Source organism: Haliotis rufescens, unplaced genomic scaffold (genome assembly GCF_023055435.1).
Source record: "Haliotis rufescens isolate VD_foot unplaced genomic scaffold, xgHalRufe1.0.p SCAF_6, whole genome shotgun sequence".
In the NCBI taxonomy this organism is placed as follows: domain Eukaryota; kingdom Metazoa; phylum Mollusca; class Gastropoda; order Lepetellida; family Haliotidae; genus Haliotis; species Haliotis rufescens.
This window is the reverse complement of record NW_025964334.1, coordinates 4,988,318-5,008,366: the sequence shown is the minus strand read 5'-3', so window position 1 is coordinate 5,008,366 and position 20,049 is coordinate 4,988,318. Positions and strand designations below refer to the sequence as shown.

Genomic DNA, 20,049 nt, shown 5'->3' with positions numbered 1-20,049 from the left:
CGGTTGATAGAACGCAGGCATCTTCTTGGGTCACTTACGAGTGAGTGAGTGAGTGAGTTGGGTTTAACGCCGCTTTTAACAGTATTCCAGTTATATCACGGCGTGTCAGCTTAATGTGGGAGGAAAGCCCGAAGTGATGCAGGTCTCAGACGTTTACCACTTCGGTGAAACCCACGAGCACGGGTATGGTGCTGACAAACCTAGAAACATAATCGGGGCGAACCGGGATTCGAACCCACAATCATAGGTTTCTGGCGTGCCCAAGGGACGCGACTCTGCACAGCGAATCGCGGCGCCTTAGACGACTGGGCCACCTGTGCCCCCTTGGGTCACTTACGAAAGCATAAGTGAACATATAAGAAATTGATGACGAACCACATTGATCCAAATTATGTTGGAGTATAGAACTGATGATAGCTAGTTCAAAGAGACCTGAGCATGAACCCAACGGCCTTAAAACACAGTTATACTTGAAATACTTCAATACTGAAGCACATTGGCCCTGAATGAGAACGCCATCAAACAGACTCTGATGTGATGAAATAATAACATATGTCATTTCACGCTTTCTTCGTCCACAAATATCATCTTAACACGTCTGAAACAAAACCTACAAATTAGAGCTGGCAGTTCAAATGCATTTACACGCTATGAAGGAACAATGACGCTTGGGCATCAGAATAACCGCCTCTCATTATGCAAAATGCAACGATACATTAGCGTGCAGGCCATGATTCCATGGACCGGACACCGCTTGTGATTTTATAAGAGATAAAGGAATCCATGTCGATAAAAATGTAAAACTGACCTTATTAAGAGATAATAGGCACGGTACAATCTATATGTTTTGACATTACCTGACAGAGATAATTTGGAGTGAGTGGTTGGTTTGAGTGTGTAAATGGCTCCATCTGAAACAATGGTGCGGTGGTGTGGCCTTGTGGCTAAAGCTTTCGCTCTTTCGGTGAAGAGCTAAGTTCGGTTCCATATACGGATAGTGTCGTGAAGCTCAGTCTCAGTTGCTGTTCCAGCTATATTGAAGTAACAGCAACATTGACGTTCATCAATATTGATCTCCAGCAACACTGACGTTTCAGTAATAATAATGTTTCAACGACAATAACGTTTCAGTAATAAAAACGTTTCAAAGACGATAACGTTTCAGTACTAATAACGTTTCAACGACAATAACGTTTCAGTAATAATGACGTTTCAACGACAATAACGTTTCAGTAAAAATGACGTTTCAACGACAATAACGTTTTTGTAGTAATGACGTTCCAACAACAATAACTTTTCAGTAATTTTAACGTTGAACGACAATAACGTTTCAGTAATAATAACGTTTTAACGACAATAACGTTTAAGCAATAACAACGTTTCAACGACAATAACGTTTCAACGACACTGACCTTTCAGCAAAACCGATGTTTCAACAAGAAGTACGTAGAACCGTAGGTCATACGATAATCTACGCCTAGAACGTTGAAAATGAAATTTTGGGATTTTGTACTATGTTGTAACTACACATTCGCTTTCCTGACAGTGTGTTGTTGTATTATTTTTCCATGATTATTGTTGTTTATGGTCGATTTAATTTTGTCCTGTTATTTAATCTCTTATTTCAGTTATCACATGAGACGCATGTGCTCCTAAAATAGTTACCCAATTCTAACACATGTTTTTTAAATAGAGGTATAATAAACCATATATATATCGCAGTGTCTTTGACGAATCGTTTTTTCATATTCATAAACCAGAACAGAATGAGATTGAGATTTGTAAAAAATAAATAAGTCCAGCTTTTAGGTCGAGGTACCAAGCCCATTGGTTGTTTGTTTGTTTTTAACGCCGCCCTCAGCAATAGTCCAGCTATATGACGGCGGTCTGTACATACTCGAGTCTGGACCAGACAATCCAGTGATTGACATCATGAGTATCGATCTACGCGATTGGGATACGATTATCCGAGTCAATGAGCCTGACCACCCGATCCCGTTAGTCGCCTCTTACACTAAGCGTGGTTGCTCCAAGCCCACTGAGATGACTACTGTCTGTTATAGGTATTTACTGCATTGTAATTAATTCAAAGTCAGTCATCTCATTACATCAGTAGCATGTCTAATGTGGACCAAGTGACATATACAAGTACACCATTCGTTAATCTGTAGCAGTATATATTTCAGCATTGAGGTAGTGAATGAGTGAGTTTTTAACGCCTCTTTGAACTGTATTTCAGTTATATAACGGCGTGTCAGCTGTGGAGGTCTTTGACTCTTACCACTTTGATGAAAACCACGAGCACGGGTAAAGTGCTTAGAAACAAAGAAACAACGATCATAGCTTTATGGCACACCCAAGGGATGCAAATCTGCACAGCTAATTGCAGCGCATGGGACGATTGGGAAACCGGTGCCCTAGCATAGAAGCAGATTATAAAATATTGGTAAGAGATTTTCTGATGTTAAACGTGTGAGTTGAAGCATCGATGCTAAAAATGTGTGAGGTGAGCTTAACACGCTTTGAGCAGTGTTTCAATGTCACAGCTGTTTTTTAGCGTATCGAGGGAGAAGTAACGCCGATCGCTAAAGTGTACCCCTTTGGTAAAACCTACAAGCACGTGTATGGTGCTGAGAAATCAAGGGCGGTTATTGAGGCAAATATTGGATTCAAACCCATGATCAACGGATCTTGGTATGAACAAGGGACGCAATTCAACACAACCAATGAGCCTCAAACATCCCTCTTTTTGCAGAGGCCTGACTGTGTGTGCCTGTGAGCGTGCGTGCGTTTGTGTGCATGCGCGCGCGTGTGTGAGTGTGAGTGTGAGGGTGTGTGTCTGTGTCTGTGTCTGTGTCTGTGTCTGTGTCTGTGTCTGTGTCTGTGTCTGTGCCGGTGCGGAATCCAACAAATTGTAAGTTAACAATGCCCACATGACACACAAATCACTAAATGACATCAAATACCATTCTTATTCTTTTGGGCATTCTTTTATGACGTTTTCTCTTCGCGCAATATATGAACTGGAGTAACTCTTTGACTTGACATGCAAAGGGAGGGATATTCTTTCATTCTATTTATGAACTCCCCCGTCCTAAAACAGGTCATTACCAAAATTATTTTGCAATTTTCACCTTTCTTTTCATTTTGACCAACGACAATATCGCTTTCCTAATATTAACATCTGAACTAATATACTAGAAGAATCTTTTAACATGTACTTTCTAACCCAACGAAAACAGTAATATATGTTACAGGTGTGTGGAATACCTACTAATGGATTTCATTCAACATACATCCACTAGTTTATTCCTGTTCCTTTTCGGTATTGTCAAATATCGACGCAGCGACCTTAATGGTTCTCAGTTTTATGACGTTATTATTTGCTCCATGCGATTTAATCGTCATATCAATTCGTCAATCTCATCGCGATATGGCTGCAATATTGCCGATGCGATGTAAAATTATAACTCGCTCATTCACTCAATTCGTCAACACAGACACGTTTTCGGAATGAATACTTTCGAGAAAATACAAAATTATGTTCCGATTGTCAGGCTTCTTTTGAATGTGAGAAGTTGGCATCTTACCGCTCAGGATTGCACAGATTCTGGAGTTGACGGGTTTGTTGCAGAAGTCGCTGAAGCCGTTGATGCAGCTGATCCACTTGATGAGCACGACTGCCAGCAGGGCTACAGATGTCCAGGGCCGCATAACTTGGCCTTCTGCTAGACCACGGAACAGGGGACCCTTCTGTAACACAAGAGTAAGTCTGTCAAATAACGGCCAACACGGACAAGTATCAATGCAGTCGTGCCTTCTGTAACACAAGAGTAAGTCTGTCAAATAACGGCCAACACGGACAAGTATCAATCCAGTCAAGCCTTCTGTAACACAAGAGTAAGTCTGTCAAATAACGGCCAACACGGACAAGTATCAATGCAGTCGTGCCTTCTGTAACACAAGAGTAAGTCTGTCAAATAACGGCCGACAAGGACAAGTATCAATGCAGTCAAGCCTTCTGTAACACAAGAGTAAGTCTGTCAAATAACGGCCAACACGGACAAGTATCAATGCAGTCAAGCCTTCTGTAACACAAGAGTAAGTCTGTCAAATAACGGCCAACACGGACAAGTATCAATGCAGTCGTGCCTTCTGTAACACAAGATTAAGTCTGTCAAATAACGGCCAACACGGACAAGTATCAATGCAGTCAAGCCTTCTGTAACACAAGAGTAAGTCTGTCAAATAACGGCCAACACGGACAAGTATCAATGCAGTCGTGCCTTCTGTAACACAAGAGTAAGTCTGTCAAATAACGGCCAACACGGACAAGTATCAATCCAGTCAAGCCTTCTGTAACACAAGAGTAAGTCTGTCCAATAACGGCCAACACGGACGAGCATCAATGCAGTCGTGCCTTCTGTAACACAAGAGTAAGTCTGTCAAATAACGGCCAACACGGACGAGCATCAATGCAGTCGTGCCTTCTGTAACACAAGAGTAAGTCTGTCAAATAACGGCCAACACGGACAAGTATCAATGCAGTCGTGCCTTCTGTAACACAAGAGTAAGTCTGTCAAATAACGGCCAACACGGACAAGTATCAATGCAGTCGTGCCTTCTGTAACACAAGAGTAAGTCTGTCAAATAACGGCCAACACGGACGAGCATCAATGCAGTCAAGCCTTCTGTAACACAAGAGTAAGTCTGTCAAATAACGGCCAACACGGACAAGTATCAATCCAGTCAAGCCTTCTGTAACACAAGAGTAAGTCTGTCAAATAACGGCCAACAAAGACAAGTATCAATCCAGTCAAGCCTTCTGTAACACAAGAGTAAGTCTGTCAAATAACGGCCAACACGGACAAGTATAAATAGCAGTCAAGCCTTTTGTAACACAAGAGTAAGTCTGTCAGATAACGGCCAACACGGACGAGCATCAATGCAGTCGCGCATTCTGTAACACAAGAGTAAGTCTGTCAAATAACGGCCAACACGGACAAGTATCAATAGCAGTCAAGCCTTCTGTAACACAAGAGTAAGTCTGTCAAATAACGGCCAACACGGACGAGCATCAATGCAGTCGTGCCTTCTGTAACACAAGAGTAAGTCTGTCAAATAACGGCCAACACGGACAAATATCAATGCAGTCGTGCCTTCTGTAACACAAGAGTAAGTCTGTCAAATAACGGCCAACAAGGACAAGCATCAATGCAGTCAAGCCTTCTGTGACACAAGAGTAAGTCTGTCAAATAACGGCCAACACGGACGAGCATCAATGCAGTCAAGCCTTCTGTAACACAAGAGTAAGTCTGTCAAATAACGGCCAACACGGACGAGCATCAATGCAGTCGTGCCTTCTGTAACACAAGAGTAAGTCTGTCAAATAACGGCCAACACGGACGAGCATCAATGCAGTCGTGCCTTCTGTAACACAAGAGTAAGTCTGTCAAATAACGGCCAACACGGACGAGCATCAATACAGTCAAGCCTTCTGTAACACAAGAGTAAGTCTGTCAAATAACGGCCAACACGGACGAGCATCAATACAGTCAAGCCTTTTGTAAATATAAGACGTCAATTCCAGAGAACACACAAGCATCAGTATTGTGAAACCTTATTTAACACACGAGCCAATCCGTCAAAAAACAGTCAACCCCTCCGCATGTAGCAAGTCATATATTGAGAAGCATCAGAATAAGGCCCCGTGGGGACCCGGGTGAGGATAGGTCTCCAGCACTCTATTTGCTTGTGAGTATTGTTTTACGCCGCTTTTAGCAATATTCCAGCAAATTCACGGCGGGGGACACCAGAAATTGGTTTCACACATTGAACCCAATCGAACCCTGGCCTTCAACGTGACGAGAGAACGCATTAACCACTAGGCTACCTCACCTCCCCTTCCTGCAAGAGTCGATTCAATGCAATCGGATTCTCGGATTCAGCAACTTGGTTGATTGTGTGTCATCGTGTGCGATTGCTCATGTTGTCAGTCACTGGTTTGTTAAGTCCATACTCCATCATGTAAAGACCGCCGTGATATAATCAGATGAGCTAACCACAGTCTCGGGGATAAGCCTTCACACACATAACGTTCACACAGAGCATCGCTCACCAAGTCTATTTCTACACGCACACAAGGTCAGATCAGTGTAATGGTTTTATATTTCTAGGAGACCGACCATTTCATATTCTGGGAGTGGGCAAGGACGTTTGTTTTAAACAGATAATTTTTTCCCGACTAAAATTGGAAAAATCGACCTCAGGTTTTACAAAACAAATATTGCAAACAAGATATTTTTCGGTCACTGCTTCAAACCATAAATGATTTCTGTGAAAACAAAACAAATTTCAAAACATTTTTAAGAGGTGTCGGATGTCTTAGAAATGTTTTGAATTTTTTGTTTTCACAGAAATCATTCATGGTTTGAAATATCTTGTTTGCAACAAAAATCACAGCCCCCTCCGCACACCTAAACACCCAAAATATTTAACTCGACATGAACAATTATCTTTCACACAAAAATAGAGATATCGATTATTTTTAAGGATATTAAGAGACGCGGCTGTTTGTGATCCAACCCTAAACCACGTTCGGTTGTTTCAGGTTGTATTTGTTGGCACTGTCCATTGTTTTAAATATTTTGGTATTGTTTTGTCCATATTGAATAAAACGTTGACAAAATCTATTCTGGTGCAGCGCGTTTACCGTTTAAAAAGATAATTCTGATGCTAAGTACTTCTATCTCGTTGTGTGCACTAGCTGAAGAAATAAAGTTTCATTTAACCAATCAATAATTAATACTCGACGTGGAAACCTCTTGCTGAAAGAAACTTTCCGAACAAGGTTTCAACGGTAATTATATTTACAAAGAAAACAAATGAACCCTAATTTGAAATTCAAGTCTCCCCACGATGAATCCAATCTCAGAGGTATATACGAAAATAATACCTACCCTATATTACCCATGCCTATCAAGTGACACCGGCGCGAATATTATAAAAATTCGTCTTAATTAACTCTCCTGATGTATAGGGTTCGTTTAGATTATCTTCCTGCGATCAATGGTTGGTGTAAACAATTCCATACCAACATTCATTATGTACTCAAGGATGAACATCTTAGGCCAATTTGTAGGATATCTGGAGACAGTGGCAGGCTGTTTATGTCGTTAATCATCCGGCCTCGTGGTTAGGAGCAGTTGTAAGACAGGTCGTCTTTGTTTCTCCGCGAAGTAAACACTGGGGCATTATTCTAACCAGCGCATGAGGACAGTTAAAATCAGCTCGTTATTTCTAAATTTCCTTTTCTCGTTCACGGTAATTTTAATAACTACTGCATCGAGACAAGAATTGAGTTACTAAAAATCGCCATTCGCTTATCAATATTCGTCTGTTGGCGTCCAGTCTTATTTACTCGTCTCCTATTCATTGCTAAGAAGATCAATATATATATATATATATATATATAATAACTTAATTCATTTTCAATTAACAATAAGAAATATTCCATGACGTTTTGTCACAGATAACATGACATATTAAATGCACACGGAATTCACAAATACGCAATATGTCTTGATAATGTGTCTATTGTTTCGAAGGCTTTCAATTACTGCAAAAAGGCAAATAAGAAAGTTCTTAAATTGTTAATTGTTTTTTTATTCAACGGAATGGAAGGATAGAAACAAATGCCATGAAACGTATTGCAATGCGGCTTACGTTCTATACCAGGCAGAGATTGCAACAGGGCTTACGTTCTTTAAAAGAAAATCTAGGAAATTGAAACCGTGTTGATTTAGATTGTTTCGATTGTTTTTCCTTTGCCGTAATCCTAACGCGAGACCTTTTCGGAAACTCTTTAAAACAAAAACACGTCTATTAATGATGAGCTAATCACACGTTTTTGTTTAATTCAATTCTAAACAAATTCTCCTAATGTTTTCGTCAAAAATATAAGTCGTTTTAGACTGAGTGCTAATAAAGTAATCTTAATGTAGAACGTGTGCTCGTGTGTTCACAACACAGTGAAAGTGTCCCATCTGATATGCTTAAAATGTTTGTTGTATAATGTATTGCTTTTAACCCCATCATCAGCACTCTGGTCAGCGTCCAGTCATTGTCCTAGCATTATCGGTGTCAAGAAACGTGACGTATTGGTATAGGGACACAATACTACGGAAAATATCTTTCACGAAGAAATAACGATATCGATTAGTGTTTTAGGTTATGTAGAGACGAAGTTGATCGCGATCTAACCCGTAACCGTGGTCGGTTGTATTAGGTCCTGTTTGTTGGCTAAGTCCATTGTGTTATATTCATATATTGATATTGTTTTTTCCATATTGAATAACACGGATGAAACATGAATTAGAACTATATTTCGAAAAGTATTATTCTGTTTTATATAATTTAGGAGATCGTTTTGAATACCAAATTTTGAAAAAAAATATTCCAAAGGTAAAAATGGATATTTCATTAGGATACAATGAAATAGTAAGTATTATTGTATTTTCTGAAGAAATGAATAAATCATTTATTACGACTACAAATTGAAAATTACTACAATTCATTGTTGTTGCATTATTGCCTGTTTCCTAAAGTTACGCGAATTATTCCTAATATTTTGCCGTGAATAGGTTTTTATCTTATCTCAATGAGTCCATTACATTTTACATATCTATTTGCAATCTCAACATATATCTGGTTATTGCAACTGAAGGAATGGTTCATTATCTCCGAAAGGAATTGACTATTATCAATCACAACTCATGTCCAATATATAGCTTTCTTCAGCAATCTGTCCAATGTTTAACGCTTGGCTTGGCATCATTATTATGCGATAGTGATTCACATTAACATAGTAAACACATTCTTACGATGTAGTTAAAAACATACAATTGAGATTTCTTATGATTATAGGAATGGGTTTGTTGCTTTTATAATTTACAATTATTACAGGAAATACTATGGTTATATAATCTACAAGGATTTCACTGCGACAATAAATCGTTTATGATCTTTGACACCCTCAAAATCTTTGCAGTTTCATTCGATGTTTTCAAGATCATAAATGCACAAACTGTTATAATATATATTGCTGTAGAGCATTAAGCACCAACATCTTCAAAGGCCCCCAAAAGCAAAGACTTCCAGTGTTCTCAACAAGCAAGAAACAGATTCTGTTCTTTATTTGTTTACGGCGGCTAACTCTGACCCATGCCAAGTCAGAAGGGACTCGTTTGTTGCAGTTAAAATACATACAGATAGTTGATTGGTACTCGGGACGATCACGAAGCGCAGTGATAGAGCCCATGGGGCTGCGATGTCCGTATCCCCATAAAGACTAATCTATTAGGCACGTAAGGAGTGAAATAGCGATGAGATACAATACCCCGGGGGTCTCGGGTCAGGGGAGTAATGCTTCTTCTTGTTTCATGCATCACTCTGTGAGAAGTGACGGCGGAATAGCGGGATAGCGCACCGTTATTCATGGCGGAGCACGTTCTGGAGGTTTATTACTTATGGTAGTGGTCCTGAATGATGTCTTCTTTTAGATATTCCGAGATTCAATCACATGTTTGTCAAAGTAGTAGATTTGTGAAAAAAAGGTGCATTATTTCTTGGAGGCCAGGTTTGTCCTCATGATTTTTGGTTTGTCATCCAAATGGTAAACGTCTGAGATCTTCACTTCGGACATTCCTTCAACCGTTTATTGGAGGCTATATTCAACCACATAACGATTCCTTGTCGTCTCCTCAAATTGGTAAACGTTAAGTATTGCATTTGGGGCTTTTTCCCACATGAAGCCGTGAAATAACTTAAGCATCGTCCAAAGCGGCGTTAAACCAAACTGACTCACTCTCTATTTTGCTTTCATCATGTTTGGATTGTGTTTCTTTGCGGACGGACATAAATAACTTAACGGCATTAATATGACACAGGCGTTTGTATTGTCCTTAATATCGGAATACGGAACTTCCATTAACAAACAAAATTCAAACAGAAGTCTAACTTTTTAAACCCCATACTTTCAACTTGATATAATACCAGCGAGGTTTGCTGAAAGTTGCTCAGGGACTAACCGCGACCATTTCCCTATTCCATTTTCAGTTTTCAACAAGCCGCACATTCATATACAGAAGCGAGAAGATTCACTTCTTTTGTGGCTTGATCGATAGAAGCCAGTTTGTAACGTAATTATTGAAGACGTTCCAATTCGTATCTCAATAGCACATGTTATTAGCAAAACCCTTCTTCCTGTTAATGTCAAATGGACGAGGGGCGGGCCGAGTGGAATATAACGACAAGCTTTGCGCTGTGATATCCGTGGTTTGTGTTGTCTCGGTCATGCATAATGTAACGGTTATCACTGAGGGTCCGTATATATATCATGGGTTGTTATCTCTGACCAAGCCTTCATAGAATCGCCCCTGTCATGTGTTTTTTGTTTGGCATCATACCCGAGCTCGCTCGTGGGTTTCAGCTTACTGCTGAAAACCTATCTGCATCACTCCTGGCTTTCTTTCCACATCATGTTGACACACAGTGGTATGACTGAAGTATTGTTCAATGTTGCGTGAAATAAATTGCAATTATACTATTCTCAACTCATGCATGTGTGTGTGTGTGTGTGTGTGTGTGTGTGTGTGTGTGAAATGGAGTGTACCGGTAGAGCAGGACACGCTTACCCTTTTCGAAAACAACTGATTTTTAGCGCTTCACTGCTATTTCTCCTTTTACGCTCGATGGAATCTGTTTCTTTGAATGATTGAGGCTGGTTATTCTCTGGCGTTGACGTTTTATATTTAATGGCGTGCGTGCGTGCGTGCGTACGTGCGTGCGTGTGAGGGAATGTATCTGCGTAGACGCTTGTTCAGGTTTTATAGTTATAGTATACCGCACTTTAACGCGAACACCCCACCCAAACACAGCTTACTGACTCCGAGCCGACAACAGACCTTCCGCTCTCCGTTCTGACGCTCTACCCACTAGACCAGTAAAGCAGCAGATGCCTTCATTCATTGTTGTTCTAAGGTTTAAGTTACCCCGCTGTAAAGTTCATTCATTTAATAACATTAAATCTCCAAAACATCGTATATTCTAGTGAGTCGTTAGATGTTAGTGAGATTTTAACCCGAAGCCTTCCGAGAGAAGGGTTGCAGGCAAGTGTTAAGGAAGCACTTTTCATATGTTGTTCTTATACGCATTCGATACCAATTCGCCATGATCATATGCACGTTACTGATAAAACATGTTCCTATTTTTGTATCAAACCGTGGAGACAGCTAAAGCATTGACATGTAAGGAGAGACAGATGTTACTGATACTTGACACCCACACCCTTGAAATGATCCAAAGTAAACCATTGCTGTTCTTTAAATACCACAGGGCCTTTGTTGAACCAGTCAGTCAAAGCGCGTGACATAACTCTTTTCCACCACACGGGAAATCACAGGCTTGGAACATTTTATTATTTGACAAATAACCGTGTAAGAAATACCTCCGCGGAACATAACCAAGTTATTTTGAATTTTCTTACCAAACTCGGATGAAGAATCTACCAAAATGGACAGGCTACTGGGTTGGCACAGTTTCTGATGTTAGATTTTAAAACATTATGGGTTTTGTTCATTAAATCAATCTCCACCATGCAATAGCCTTAGGGGGGCTCCAGAGACGCTGATGTTTTCTAGAAATAAGGACATATTCCTCTAACGGACCCTTAATCTGATTCCAACCTTACCAAAACTCTATTAGGTTGGTAAAAACTTGGCAGGGAAGTGACAGTGATGCCGATGCCGAAAGGTAGAATGGTGAAGATTAGAGGTAAGTTTGGTAAACACTGCTAATACACTAATGCTACTACACCGATGCTATTAGGCATTGCATTACACAGTCTGACCTCTGTGTCTACCTACGCTGCCAGATTGTGTTCGAGAGAGATTCGCCTCCAGCGACAGGACAAAATAGCAACATTGTTGAGTTTTGACTTAGAGACAAGCTGCCTTGTTTTTCTGTTCATACATTTGACACACTTTTGCGAATGTCATTAGTTGTGTTGGGTTAGATTATTAGCCTTTAGTTTCCACAAATTACAGTTTGACATTGAATAGTCTTTTTGGGAGTAGTGTCATGAGTCGTATTTACTTCAATTATCAAAGAATCAATGTATCTGAAGAAGACCCTTAGGAACATGTAGAAAATGCCTCCACTGTGGAATCGGTAATGTCATACTTCTTCATCTGGTCTCCTTCCACAATCGAGCTAAGCACTGTGAGAGGGGTATTTACGTCAGTGAAGAGATAGAGTTACTCAATAGGGTCTCAACATCTGAGGTGATCAATAAAAACGGACATATTCGTGAGTGTGCATTCCCGATTGTGTCTCTTTGTTCAGAGTTACGTATTTTGTGCGTGTCAGAGACACATGATTGGTGGTTCGAATCCAAGATTCGACCTGATTATGTTTCTAGTTTTGTCCGCACCATACCCATGCTCACGGGCTTCATAAAAGTGGTAAACGTCTAAGTCCTGTTGACTTCTGACTTTCCTCCCACATCAATCTGACTCGCCGTGATATAAATGAAGTACGATTCAAAGCGTCGTTAAGCCAACTCACTCATTCACTTACTCACTGGTTGTGCCATATTAATTATATTTTCATTTATGATTATTAATAAATATATTCAAAGCATTGAGATATTTAGTGACCATTATTGTTCCTTATAATAACAACCATAAATTAGGACTACGTTTACTTAACTAGTCCCTTATATCCAAATACGTGACTTTCATTACGTACAAAATTCAAGCAGTCGTCGAAATTATTAAAATTATCCACGTACAACTTCTGAAGCAATTGGGATTTGTCCGTTTTCACAAAAAGTAACATGATTTATTCAGAACAAAATTTTATGTGTTCTTCAATATAAGACTTATCAAGGGTTACATCAACCGTTCTAGATTTTATTAACGGCTCCCTAGTGCTTTGTTATATGATTATGCCATATGTCGGTCTCAGACAGTTTCCTTGACTGGTTTCCAACACTGTGACATAGGTTTATGAAAATCTTTTATTTTGTGGGAAGTGTCCGTTTGCTTCAATACAGATGGAAAGAAGTTGTCGGCACTGGCGCCAGTTCACACTAAGACGTCTTTGCGGTCTACCGTGGTGCGGTGTAAAGAAACAAACACATATTCTCATGCAAATTGTGTTAGTGGCGGGTGCTACCGTTAGGGCAGGACATGCTTACCCTTTTTCGAACACCTGGTGTCATCATTGATTTTCAGTGATCCATCCAAATATTTTTCACCGTTAATTCCCCCCTTACGCCCAATGGAATCTGTTTCGGGGGTTATTCGACACTGACTTTATATTTGGAGAACGAGACCATTAGTCAATACATTAAAGGGCTCATATTCTTGTCTCTGTCATCATAACGAATAATTACAAACAGTCGAAACTAAACTGAAAGTGGGTCGTTGTTCTGATCGCTCTGTGGAAAGACACCGTTGGCTTGAGATACTCGTCACACTACCCTGTACTTGGGGAGCCGGTACCAGTCGTATCGCTGGTAGTATGTTTGACGGAGTATTGGGCGCAAGACGGTTTATAATGTTATTGCGGTAATTAACGTGACAGTGATAGCGACGTGAGTTGGGAGGATGAGGACGGTGGTGCTGCTCATCTGGTTACAGAAGGTAGAGATGCATTTACTGGAACCCTGCTAGACAAGCCAGATGCTCAAATAGAGTAGTCCATCTACTATGCTCGTAAAAGTAGTCGGAGTCCTTGTAAATAACTCACAGACTTTAGTTGTAAATATAAAACGTCAACGCTAGAGAATGACCATTCTCGATTATCCCCCGAAACAGATTCCAGTTGGGGTAAACGGTACACTAGCGGTGGTAATCATGTGAAAGGATCACTAAGCATCAGCGATGGCACCAGATGCTCACGAAATGGTATTCTGTGAATGTCCTTAAAAAATAGGTAATCTATCAATTAAATATACATTCTAACATGTTGTATATTGAAAAAGAATTGTTCTTTGTTAATTAAAAGACTATTTTGAATATTTCCTCTACAGTGCTGACTAAAGGTCATGAAAAGTGTGTTTATATATCATTATTTGTTAGTCGGATGGAATATCAGTACAATACAGCTTGTAAATGAATACGATTTAAGCGTCCTGGTTGTCAACAGTGTATATTTCGTGATCTCGAGAAACCATAGAATATAGAAATCATAGAAACCATAAGTATTTGTATTCTTTAAAATGAATGAGCGTCAGAATTGTGTGTTGACAATCAGACGACGCTTCACTTTCTTCCATAACCTCTAGTTACCCATATCGTCTCCTCTCCATTCGAAACAGTTTATCTCCGACGAATGGCGACATTTTCCATTCATGTATATCTATGTATTGAGTCAGTAACGTTACCTACCGTTCCCACATGATTTGTCCTTGGTCTTAAATATCTAAACAAAATTCTGTACAAATACTGTCAAAATGGGATTGTAATGGGTTCGTAGTTATAAGACAATGTTTTCATTACAAATTTGGTTTTGAATTGGTATTCTATACAAGCGATAGGTTCGGTAATCTTTACCTATTCACCTTCTGGATTAAGCTGAAAATGAAACTGGTCTTCTGTCGAGCCTGCGAGAGCGCGTAAAAGTATGAGATTGTGGTAGATACATCAGTGTGTGAGTGAGTGAGGTTAATGCCGCTTTGAACAGTATTCCAGTTATGTGACGGCGTGTCAGCTCAGTGTGTGAGGAAAGCCCGAAGTGATGCAGGTCTTAGAGATTTACCACTTTGATGAAACCTATGAACATGGCAATGACAAACCTAGACTCATAATTCGAACCCACGATTAAAGGTTTCAAACACGCCTAAGTGACGCGACACTGCAAAGCGAGTTGCGATACACAGACGACAGGGTTCACCGTGTCCAGGAAGAAAACATAGTCCGATATATGCAAGAGATTGTATTGATAAGAACGGACTGATTTACAATTGCAAATCTGACGCATCAGTGACCAAAATCGTGATTGTTTTGACTTGCATCATATGTTCACGTTCTTTTTAGGTGAACATTTGACTTGCCTTTGCATGTATTTGTTACGGGTGCCACCAGTGGGGCAGGTTCGGCTTACCGTTTCATGAACATCTGGTACTAACACCATTTGATAGTGATTCATAAAGACATGACATAGTCGGAATCGTACACTCGACTTTTAGCAGAGATTTCTATTTACAATATACACTTGGCATAACCTCACTGATACGTCTGTAAGGCCTTGGCAATACATCATGACTGTTAGATATATTTGATAACATACTCAAGTTCTCTACATGTACCTTTACTGCCTTGTCTCAAAGAAATCATCAATGATACGACAATTATCTCCTTTATTTGATGTTTAATTGGATTTGAGAAGTATATGAAAGCATGATCCGTTATTTGACGTTTTCACCGTTCATAGGTACGACATACGTGATGGGACGCGATTTCAGTGGATATGTTAAAGCATTCTTACATTTCAGCTTATGATGTAATCTAGAGTAGTCTTATTGCAAACATTACATATTTTTCTATATAATTTGAAATGCATGCCCAAAATATCAAAAACCAAGTTCAGTACCTTGTTAGCACAGCCCATAAAATATTTTTAGTTAAAAAACCTGGATTAAATTTTATATTCCGGCAAAGCCCTTCAGAATGCTAACTGTCTTATCTTTAAATGGAGCATTGTTCGAATATTCATTTAAAAAATTGCAGAATTCAAACGTCTTCCAACCAGACAAGTGACTGAATATACGGTGTGTGTCAATGACACTTTTTAAGAAATCCAGCTCGTTCTCGCCGCTTTTCTTCATCGCTCTTCAAACTAATTCAACTATACCCTTGTGTCTACCGAGTGCTTGATATAGAACTCGCAGGCGTCAGAAAGCCACTACCGTCTCACCTCTCACGGGAAGATTCAAACTGTTGAGGACATTTCGCGTGACGCTATTATCTAGTTGCTGGAATCTGGTTAAAATGTTAAGAAGAACAGCCTGCTAGTCGTCAGTCTTATCTTCACAGTGTAATTATCACATGATGCTAAATTACACATGTTCTGAAGGAATCAATGGTTGTGGATTGATAGCGAGGTTTGATTCATGACGTGTGTCGCTGTGAAATTGATACCCGCCTTCATTACATGACGTATACCTGCTATACGGATTAAACTTACAGTCGTTAACTATGCATACACGAGTCTGTTGGTCATGTCGATGGGGATGGTTCGAATATTGTAATACTTGTAATTTTAAACAGGGTCGAAATTGGTTTCGAAAAATGGCAATATATATAAACTAAAGAAAAAGGTTTTTAACCAATTCACTTTATTATTCATTTGGGTTTAAATTCTTTTTGTCTTCAGTAATTAACTTTTAAACCATTTCTACAGCTGCATTAACAAGTCCGTGTTGAATAGTTCAATTCTTAAATTTGATACTTCATCTGCAACTGATATATCGTTAAGCTCGTGCTATGCCTTGTCCACATCGTAACAAGTACATATGCATTTACATACATAACTAGTTGCTATTGGCTACACGTCAAATATTCATAAATACCTTTTCATGAACTTCACATAATAAAATGTCACATATTGAAACAAATATAAATTTCTCCTTGTCGTGTGGTAGACATCCTCACTTTTCTTGCAGAATAAAATAGTTGACTTACCTGTTTTCAATATCCTTGGCGTGTAGTGGTCTAGCGTTTGTCCGTACGGCCCTTATACCCTGTGCGCTCGGAACTGTGGGTTAGTCAATGGAAGAAACTATGTACGGTGCGTCTTTTATCCCACAAGTCACGTGACCCATGAGAGGATGTGGGCAAAGTTTAAACAATACTTTTGGACCTCCCACACACTCTATCAATATGCAAATGTGCTCGCAAAGCAGTTTAGTCAGCCTTGTCCACCAAGCCCGCTCCAACAGCCGATGTTTAGCCAGCAAGTGGAAGTTTCTACCAATTATCGTCATGTTCTAAATGATCATTGATCGTGCCATTGCACGGACAAGCGGTGTATGAATTTTGACTGCGCCATCGGTTCAATCAGCTGGGCACGCAAGCTGCAAAGATGGTCGCTTAATTTCATTGTAAGTGCAGCGGCCTGGACTTATCACTGGCAGGATGTTCGACCATCTCGTGATTTGAGAATCACAAAGACAAAAGCGATGAAAAAATCAAATAAAACAAACTTTCATATTAGATTGTGAAAGTGCCGGCAAGACTTCATAACTAGCTTGGGAACGTCTCAGAAGGATAGAATCGCCATTCGTCTTGTAAACATGTCCTTCAATAACAAGCTGTTGTTTCATTCAAATAAGAAACGGAGTGGTTCATTATCTACCGAAAACTTGATGCTTTGTTTTAGAGCTGTGTTTAAGCAGTTGTTCATGATTAATCAATAATGTTTGTTTTTGTCGTTTACGTGTTTTGGGGATAAATATAATAAGAAATTAGGCTAATTTGGATTGTTTGACCTTGGACATGATATTGTGACCCTGAAAACAGTTGGCTAATGACGACATGCAATAAGTCGCTCCCTATTTCAAATATGACACGTTTGATAGATTGTCACACCTCACTGTCACGGAAGCAATTTAGCATGGTGAAACAACTATTACCAACAGCTTAAACAAATGTTAACATAGACGAAGTTTGACATTCAAAGCTTGCAATGCAACCAACGCTATTTTTCAACACGACACTGCGCACTATCAATACTCTTTACAAACTTTCCAAAGAAAAATAATTTATCTTCCAAATGTTTTCGTTAGTATGCTAATTACGTGTCTTTGCCTTCGTGTGCAAAAGTACGTCTCTCATCCTTGTATTTATCTGTTCATACGTTATATGTAGAGTGATATGTTATTTGATGTTAAAGCTGTTACAAACATCAAACGGACTGCTTAACTTTGCATTTGTTTATATGGAGCGTATGCAGGAAGTAGTAATTAAGTTACAACTTCATTGTGCGAATATATATAGTATATTGATGATGAGTTCATGAAATGAAACAAAAACGTAAATAGCTTCTATTAAGTTTTAAAGAATAAGTTTGTATGATGGTGTATTAATGATTATCATCATTATTGCCATCATCGTTGTTAGTATCATTATGAATAAATACAGATTAAAATATTAAATGCAGCAAAGAGGGTTTAAGTGACTAACAACACCAAAAGAACACGGAAGGACCGGTACAGCAAAAGCATTTGTAGTATTATACTGCTATTATTATCACTCACTTACTTAGCGGTGGGGTAGCCTGGTGGTTAAAGCGTTCGCTCGTCACGCCGGAGAGGTTCGATTCCCGACATGGGTACAATGTGTGAAGCCCATTTCTGGTGTCCCGCGCCGTGATATTGCTGGAATATTGCTATAAGTGGTGTGAAACAATACTCACTAACTTGTACAAAAATAGTTGAGCGAAGTATCATGTTTGAGTATATTATCTCAGTCTCTTGCACTATAAAGGGCAAAACAGTATACCATAATGTCTTTTGTGTAATTGAAAATTGAAAGAACTGTTGTTAAATTTGACTATGTCTATTTTGCTATCCCTCATTCCTGCAACAGTTTGTAAAACGCAATCTGTGGCTGGGTAATTTTATGTAAAACTAAATTGATTCAATGAAGACTGCGGTAACAAACGAATTTGCAACCACGTGACCCCACCATGTTTGAATTGTTGTAAAAGTGTGCCGAAATTGTTTTATTCATTTCCACAGATAAGTTGTCTAAGATATCAACCAGCAGTTGTGTATTAAATTATATTCATTTTTTTTATTTATAAACATAAACATGTAGAGGTAATCCTTGTGTGCTGACTAAGCGCCAGGACTGTTCAGTGTTTCGATATAATACGGCTATCTTTAGATATTTTTAGGGGGCACGGGTGGCCCAGTCGTCTAAGGCGCCGCGATTCGCTGTGCAGAGTTGTGTCCCTTGGGTACGCCAGAAACCTATGATTGTGGGTTCGAATTCCGGTTCGCCCGGATTATATTTCTAGGTTTGTCAGCACCATACCCGTGCTCGTGGGTTTCACCGAAGTGGTAATCGTCTGAGACCTGCATCACTTCGGGCTTTCCTCCCACATTAAGCTGACACGCCGTGATATAATACACTCTGTCAGCATTTGATAGATATGAATATTACTGCGACTCTACGCACCCCCTTCCCCAGTGGAATGATACATATGCTTACCTTAATCCAACCTTACCTTAACCCATAAAAGCGAAGTTTAATTAATGCGAGCAAATACCACTCAATTCTTTCGCTTTTAATTCACGCTCGCATTTATATGAGATGAGGAAGACAGAGCCAGCGTCTTCATGGCAGAAACCTGTCTGTCTCATTTAGGCAGTGTGTGCATTACCAGGTATATGAAACGTTCAAGTATTGTCTTTTAACCCTCTTTGTTTCTTCAAACAGCCTCTTTCTCTTCAACTGCTTGAATTTGCCACCTTTCCGTGGATAAATGTGACTTGAGGATTGGCTTCCGCCAAGCACAGGTGTATCTTGCAGTATGAACCCCTTGTGGATTCCAGGGAACAGTCAGCACCCATTACTGGCGTTAAAAGAATAAAATTTGGAATTTTGCTGTCGTAATAGTTTTTGAGGGTGTATAAGGGTAAGACTGATTGGCGGTTATTAGCCTAGTGGTAAAAGTGTCAGCCCGTCGTCCCGAAGACCCGGATTCGATTCCCACATGGGACACATGACAACCCGCAACCCTAACACTCACTCACTCACTCACTCACTCACTCACTCACTCACTCTAATAATCTTGAACGCGACGTTCACCCCCATTTCACCTCACCATCTATCGAACAATGATCTGTCTGGTCCAAACTCGAATACTTTAATTTCTCTCACCATGCACTAAACCCAATTTACTTTCATCGTCTTAAGTTTTAAGGGCCTGGTCAAAACAACTACTTCGAGCTTGAAATCAAAAATAATTAGCACCAGG

General features: G+C 39.6%; 1 protein-coding gene across 1 annotated transcript in view; it reads right to left on the bottom strand.

Moving 5' to 3' along the window:
• LOC124122201 (FMRF-amide neuropeptides-like) overlaps positions 1–16,900 on the bottom strand; it is a 31,625-nt gene extending 14,725 nt beyond the window's left edge. Inside the window, exons 1-2 of the mRNA XM_046485338.1 lie at positions 16,749–16,900; positions 3,591–3,753 (exon numbers count right to left, since the gene is read on the bottom strand). Of these exons, the coding sequence (XP_046341294.1) occupies positions 3,591–3,714 (124 nt within the window). The 5' untranslated portion in view covers positions 3,715–3,753; positions 16,749–16,900. The remainder of the gene's footprint in view (positions 1–3,590; positions 3,754–16,748) is intronic.
• Positions 16,901–20,049: the final 3,149 nt, after the last annotated feature.